Source organism: Pinus tabuliformis, chromosome 2_2 (genome assembly GCF_031772625.1).
Source record: "Pinus tabuliformis cultivar Carrire ecotype Pingquan chromosome 2_2, CPIR1, whole genome shotgun sequence".
Lineage (NCBI taxonomy): Eukaryota > Viridiplantae > Streptophyta > Pinopsida > Pinales > Pinaceae > Pinus > Pinus tabuliformis.
This window is the reverse complement of record NC_142300.1, coordinates 692,696,987-692,705,128: the sequence shown is the minus strand read 5'-3', so window position 1 is coordinate 692,705,128 and position 8,142 is coordinate 692,696,987. Positions and strand designations below refer to the sequence as shown.

Genomic DNA, 8,142 nt, shown 5'->3' with positions numbered 1-8,142 from the left:
CCTAAGGAGAAGGACATGGAAGCTAAAATGGAGGTTATCTCAATAAAGGATCAACAAATAGAGGGACTACAAAGCTGCATGGAGATTAGCAAGGACCAAGAAATGACCCCAAGTGAGGCAGGTACAGAGGATCATGAACTGCAGGAGTTACTAGACAGAGAAAATCTAGATCTAGAGTAATTTTTGGAACAGGGGAAGAACAAAGGTGTGGACTCACTGCCTAAAGAAGATTATGATCAAGTCCAACAACTCTATCTATGGAGGGAGCAATCAAAGGGAACTAGATTCAAAAGAAACCACGAAATCTAGGAATAGAGTGGGGTCAAAGTGATGGAGAACCCCCAGACATCATCTCCAAAATATTCAGGAAGGAAAAAAGGAAGGAAAAGACAGAATGAGCTACTAAAGGAATGTGGGAAACTGATGATTAACTCAGGTAAGATGAAAGATCTTGCCAACTACTCTTTTACTAACCTTTCTTAATGAAGCTCACAACTTGGAATATTAGAGGGTTAGGGAGTAGAAGAAAACAAAGAAATCTTAGCAATAAATTAAAAGAGGAAAAACCAGACATGGTCTTTATTCAAGAAACAAGATGCTCAATGGAAAAAATAAGAGAAATCCATAATAAATGGTTAATTAAGTATGATTATTTAGAGGTGAAAGCCATTAACTCTGCAGGAGGGATTCCCATGCGATGGGTCCATGGAAGCTGGGAATACTAGATGTTGAAGCATTCAGGAACTATCTTTCTCTCGTGTGCCAGCCTATAGGGGTGGAGACCTTGAAGCCTTTTAAGATTTCCTCATGAACATGGGACTAGCAGACACCAAAACTACAAATGGGACATTCACTTGGAATAACAAAAGAGGTGGAGTTTCCCAAGTGGCATCAAAACTGGATAGGTTTATCATCTCTGAGGATCTCAGCCTCATAGGAGCAGCCATATCAGTGTCCATTTTGCCCTTTGGTGGCTCAGATCATTGGCCTGTACAACTAGAAGCTTCCTTTATGGGCACACTGAGGAATAGGCCTTTTAGATTTGAAAATGCTTGGCTCTCTAACCCCAACTTCACCAGAAACATTGCCAATTGGTGGAAGGAGGATTTGAACATCCAGGGTACTAAGATGTACATGCTCTATCAGGGACTAAAATACATTAAATCCAAACTCAAGGATGGGAACAAAAAAGAATTTGGTGATATCATCAAGACCATAATGAGTACGGAATAGAATCTCCAAGATGTCAATATGATCAATATCATATACGGCTTCAATGAGGAAAGACAGAAACTGATTGATTCTCTGTAGGAAGAATGGGAGAAATGATGTCTACAAGAGGAAACCTTTTGGGGATAGAAATCCCGGATCTAGTGGATCAAAGAGGGAGAAAGGAACACTAAGTTCTTTCACAAATCTACTATGGCTCACAGGGCACATAACAGAATCAACAAGCTAAAGGACTCTCAAGGTTCTGAACTTGTCACTCACAAGGACATGGATTCGACCGTAGTACAACACTTCTCAGACATTGCAAAGGAGCCAATGAAAGACAAATCCATGTTCATTGCGAAGATCACTCAGTACATTCCCAGGTTGGTCACCAATGAGGACAACCACAATCTCAATAGGCCAGTCTTGGAAGAAGAGTTTAGTGAGGTGATCAAGGAAATGCAAAATGGAAAAGCACCAGGACCAGATGGCTTCAATGTCGATTTCTTCAAAGCCTACTAGGATACAGTCAAACAGGACATACTAGAGGTAGTTGAAGACTCAAGCTAACACAAAAAGGTTCTAAAAGCACCAAACACATCCTTTATAGATTTAATCCCAAAAAAGGAAAATGCTATCACCCCGGATGGGTTTAGACCCATAGCCTTATGTAATGTGGTTTACAAAATCATCTCCAAAGTGATATCCAACAAACTCAAGCCACTGCTACCTTTGCTCATATCTAAGGAGCAAATAGGCTATGTGGAGGGAAGGCAGATTCTTAACAACATTATCCAAGCCCATGAGGTGGTACACTCTCTCAAACACAGCAAGCAAGCAGGTATGATCATCCAATTAGACCTAGTGAAGGCCTATGACAAACTCAGCTAGTGTTACATTAGAGCCGTTCTTAAAGCTTATGGATTTAACCAAGACTAGATAAGATGGGTTGTGGCTTTAGTCACCTCGACCAGTTTCTCTATTCTGCTTAATAGAGCTCGCTCCAATACTTTTACACCTTCCAGGGAACTCAAACAACGTGATCCTCTCTCTCCCTTCCTCTTTGTACTCATGATGGAAGGGCTTGGTAGAGCAATCAAAATGGCAAATGCTGAAGGTAGAATTCAGGGAATCAAGCTCACCCCAGATGGAGAGGCCAACACTCATCAACAATTTGTAGATGGCACAATGCCATAGGGTGTACCCAGAGTTAGGGAGGCAAAAGCAGTCAAAGATATCTTAAACGACTTCACTATGGCAGCAGGCACAAAGGTAAGCCAAAGCAAGTCCAAGGTTTTTTTCTTTAACACTAATATTACAATACAGAGAAATATCACCAGGATTCTAGGTTTTCAAAGGGAACATTTACCTTCCAAATATATAAGCGTTCCTCTTACTGACAAACCCCTATGTAAACATATATGGGAACCAATTTCAAACAGGCTTCAGGACAAAATCAACAATTGGACATACAAATCTTTAAACTTTGTAGGGCGTCTGGTGCTCACCAAGGTGGTATTGTAGGCCATTCCCATTTTTATGTTTGCAGCTATATTGGCTCCTTAGGGCATAAAGCAACAAATAAGAAACATTCAAAGGAATATTCTGTGGGGAAGAGGGGAAAAGAAAAATAAGTGGGCTCTCATTTCCTGGGACAAGCTCTGCAAACCCAAAAGCCATGGTGGTTTGGGTCTGGAAGATCTGGAGATGCTGAGTTAGGGTTCGGGAGCCAAGCTGTGGTGGCGATGGATCAAGGAGTCGAGAGCACCATGGGCCAAGTGTTGGACTCAAAAGTATGCTAAGCACTGGCAGGAACAGGATCATATTAGAATGATAGGACAAATCAGGGGCTCATACATCTGGAACATTGCATGAGAGAACAAAAGCATTGTCTAGAAGCAGTATTTTTGGGAAATTAGAGTTGGGGACCGAGCTCGCTTCTGGGAGGACAATTGGTAATAGGAACCCATCCTATACAGGAATGAACTGGTAGACCTCAAAAGGGACACAAACAACTAAGGTCTCTTATTAAAAAAAGACTTTTGGGATCAAGGGAGGAACAAGGATAAATGGAGGAAATGGAAGAATCTAAGTTACAATGAAGAAATCCCTTTGAAGGGCATGGCAAAGGCTCTTGCTAAGGATGTAGAGCAAACAATGATTTTGGTCTCCTCTTCTCCTGGCCAATTAAGATGGGGCAAGAACAATGAAGGTAACTACAATCTCAAAGAGGCTAAATAGGCAATCATTGGATTTTACTTGGTAAAAGATAAGAAAGTCTAGCGGGAGCTATGGCAGACCTCTCAATGGATGAAAATATAATTATTTATTTGGCTTGTTCATCAAAGGAAAATCCTAACTTGCGAAAACCTTATGAAGAAAGGTTTCATTGGCCCCTCTAAATGTCAGCTTTGCGGCTTGCAGGAGGAAACGATTGAACACTTGCTTAATCTGTGTTCCTTTTTTGCAAAATTTGGGATTGGGTGGCCTCAATCTTTAGCTAGATTGATAGGGACAGGCTTAGCATATCCAATACATTATCAAAATGGAGGAAAAACTTCTTAGAAAATGAAATCATCAACAAATCCTGGATGCTAACTCCAGGCTTTGTCATTTGGAATATTTGGAAAGAAAGAAATAGAAGAACCTTAAAAAACAAAGCTAGAGAACCCTAGCTTATCATCCATTAGATTTTAAAACAGCTCAAGGAAACAGTGAGAAGCATTCTAAGAATGAAACCGACGAATCTTCCTCTGCCTCAGGAGCTACAAATTCTTATCAATCTGGATCTTCAAGCCATCAACCCTCAGGGTGTGAAGAAGGATCTGAGAACCTTAAACATAGGGGAGAGGGGTTGGCAGCCCCCTCCTCAGGGCTTTTCAAAGTCAATATTGATGGAGCCTCCAAGGGAAATCCCAGGGAAGTTGGCTTTGGTGGAGCCATCAGGGATCCTAAGGGACATATAAATTACATCATCCATGGAGACCTGAAAAAGGGCACCAACAACATGGCAGAACTTCTAGCATTAGATCAATGTATGGAGATCCTAGCCGAGGCAAACTTACAGAATGTCATAATCGAAGCTGACTCGGAATTGGTCGTCAACGCTTCCAAGAAGATTCAAAATGGAACCTCGCCAGACAAAGTGTCAAAGCACTGGAGGCTACTACAGGTGTTTCACTGTGTCCAATTACACTAACAAATCCTTAAAACAATAAGATTTGTGCACGCTAGAAGAAAGGCAAATATGCTTACAGACAAGCTGGCTAATGAAGGGGTGGTCAACAAGGATAGGGATTCTTGGCATCCATGGGAGTTTCTTCTTTCTAGGCAGCTACGGGAGGACTGTTCCACTCTAGCAAACGTAGACTAGGATTCATGGTTGAACAGTGCCGATACTGGAAATAGAGATGGGCAGGATAGTGCCCAATTTTTCATCGGTCTCTATTCATAATCTCTCGTCTCTTTTTTTGTGGGCATTAGAATGACAGAGGAAGGTTTCAAGGTGAGCGATAACACAGATTGGATGGCTGAGACTCTCTTGGCTCAGCGGGTTTTTGTTGGCAACTCCCGAGGGCTAGCTTGGAAAAGAGGGAGGCGGACAGATTGGTAGGATCGAATGGAAGGTCTCCACCTAACGATACCACAGATGTAAAACCACAAGTGGTATATCGTGCAAGCTTTGGCTGGTTTCCGGCTTAGTGGAAGAATAGCGCGATTCCATTCAAGAGATGACATGTGGCATAGAGATGAGAGAGGAAATCGCTCTCATCGTGCAGTTAACCTCCGTGCATCTCGGTTGCACGATATCTCTGTGGGGAGTTGGATAGGGGCGTTTCTTTCAACGATTGAGATCAATCGTGCTATTCACTTAAAGGTTCTGGACCTGACTTATTTAGGTGGACCCCATCTTGATAAGATTATGGGTAGGTCCACCAGGAGCCACATGGCCCTTGGTGGGACCATATGGGGGCTTGGCACACAACAAGACCATGTTCACAGATCATATATGCCTAATGGGTTTTTGAGCGGCACCAAGGTGGGTTCCACAAAATCCAAAAACCACAAGTGGTTTTTCATGCAGGACACTGGTGGTATCAGGGTTTGGAGCAATTACACGTGATTCTATACAAAAGGCAACACGTGGCAAGGAGAGGTGGTGGAAAACCGCTCTCATCGCGCAATTAACTCCCTTGCTTCTTGTCCGTGTGATATCCAGAATGGTTGTCAAATCGGGACTCTGATTTCAACAGCTCGGAATGATTGGCCTTATTGCTTATTGGTGAATAGGTCGAGGCTTGTACTAATCGACGCTATGTGGTTCATGCTGGTTATCTAAGGGCTTTGTCCCCGTTTTGTTTACGATCTACTTTTGTTGCAGGAGGGTCAGTTTATGGTCTTGACTTGTTTGACAACTGTTAGCCATTTTTATTGACTGTGTCGCCCCTTTTGTCTGGGGCTCTATGTAAATTATGTAATTTATTCATATTAATAGAAGGTTCGTCTCTTACTTGTCAAAATAAAGATTATATATAGCTAATAATCTTATATATATCTTTAACTTATATATTAATTTAATTTATAATAATAATAATAATAATTTTAAAGAAATTATAAGTTAATTTATAACCACCACCACCATCATAATAATAATAATAATAATAATTTTAAATAAAATTATGATTTCCTTAATTAATTTTTAAATTTATATATTTATTTATTTAATTATATTAATTCTTATTATTTTAAATGAAATTATAATTTAATTATTTTTTTATAATTTCTTAAACTTATTGTTAAAATATATAATGAAATGAATTGTTTGATGTTTATTAAAAGCAAAACGGAATCCTAATTATATTTGTTGATGCCTTGACTTGGTATACGTGACATGTTGGAACACCATTTGTTTCCTGATTGTCAACGGACTTCCTCTCCCTTTGTTCCCAATCCACCTCCGTCCAAGATGTAACCTGTTTCACCAGCTGTAAGTAATGTACCCGGCCTTTCTCCGTTTATCCTTATTTTTGGGGGGTAAATTTTCAAATATTTCAACAATTTAACAAAGGTGGCTTATCTTTTGTAAATTTTGGAATATTTCAAGAGTTTAACAGAGAAGTGAAATCAAATATATTTAACTTTACTCATGGTCCTGAGCTATTTTGGTGACCATCGAAACCTCTATTTAGATTAATCGTTAGTCATCTAATCGATAACGCTAATCGACACTACGTCCTGGGATTCTCCTTCGTTGGTTGATTATCAAGATTAGTCCGTAATTTGTAACCCTAATCAAGAAGACAATCTCGGATTTCCTTCGTTTGTTGGTTGTCAAGATGCAGAGAATACAGAATTTTCTTCTGTCAATCCTTTTGGTCGCAGCAGTTGCTCAGACTCATCAGCTAACCTCTCAAGGTGACAAACTGCAGTCATGGCGCAGAGCTATAAGAAGCAGAAGCCGTACCATAAAAATTACCAACTGGGAGAATGAGAGCGCGACGACCAGCTTCAAGAATGATTCCGAATATTTGACAGAGGGGCCCTCGCAAGAAGCCGATTATCTGCCACAAGGCCTCCCCGGGCAGCCGGTTGGTTTCAAATTCCGGCAGCACTCTGGTTATGTAACAGTCGATGCCGAGGCAGGCAGCGCGCTATTCTACTATTTCGCCGAGGCCACTCAACATCCCTCCAATAAGCCGCTGGTCCTCTGGCTTAACGGCGGTAAATTCTCTTGAATATTCGTTTTTCACAGGTTTCCTATAATAATTGTATCTCTCAGTTCTCCTGGTTCTCACAAAAGAATGTTGTCGCAGGGCCTGGATGTTCTTCGTTAGGATTTGGAGCAATGGCGGAATTAGGGCCTTTTCGCGTTAACCGAGATGGGAGAACACTGAGCGACAAACCGTACGCATGGAACCAAGGCCAGTACTGTCCTCGTTTATATCCGGAAATTGTAGAGATATACATACATGTTTATTCTTTCACATCTGTAGATTGCTCTAATGGATTAGGTTAACATTTTTGCAACGTAAATAAATTCCATCTGGCATAGGTCTAACATTACCGATCTGAAATAGCTTTCATGATAGGAATTAAGATGGTATTAGCTTACATTTACTAGAAAGCTTCTTTCTTTTACATTTCAATTTAGATAAGGATTGAAATACATTAAATTAAGAAAACAATATCCTTGTATATTGATTCTAAGTCCTATTACAAAGGTAAAAATAATATGGTTAATTTTTAAATATTTATTTATTTATTTATTTATTTTTTTTTAAAAATGGGAAAGTGAAGGTCAAGACAATTATACAATATTTCTTATTCATCATAAATTAAATTTGGGTGGGAAAAATAATAACTATTCTGTGTAATCACTCATGACAACACCAATTAATAACAATGATTTATTTTTGTTTCATTGTAGGTATTACTTTTTCTTTCCTTTTTGTTCTTAGAATCAAGAAAGAATTACATAATCAACATAGTCAAATAATAGTACCAAAGCACCCCAATGAAATATGATATTGAATTATTTTATATTATTTAATATAAATATATAAAAAATTGTTAAATTTTATGTAGTTTATATAATTTTAATTTTTAATTATGATTTCAATCTTTTTGTTTTTTGGTTTGACTCACTGAATTTGAATCTCATGTTTTACTTAATATATAACAATTATATTTTCAATTGATACATATTTTTTTATTATTCCCTTAGCGAGATACCCATTTGGCTCACCTCCTTCTCTACTACCATCTTTGTCTCTTGCAATAATACAATATTTGGAGAACAGAGCTTGCATTTACTGTTCAAACCCCGAATGTTCTATGAGACCATTTTCATTGGGTAAGGGAAAGGTTTTGAGGGAAGTAATCTGTTAGATGTATCGCACTTCTCGAATTGCCTCCTTCGTCAACATTCTC

The 8,142-nt window shown here is 39.2% G+C and overlaps 1 protein-coding gene across 1 annotated transcript; it reads left to right on the top strand.

The window, feature by feature from the left end:
* Positions 1-813: 813 nt before the first annotated feature.
* On the top strand, positions 814-1,233 carry LOC149194564 (uncharacterized). The gene has a single exon (XM_089407717.1). It carries the CDS (start codon positions 814-816, stop codon positions 1,231-1,233), a length of 420 nt encoding a protein of 139 aa, XP_089263843.1.
* Positions 1,234-8,142: the final 6,909 nt, after the last annotated feature.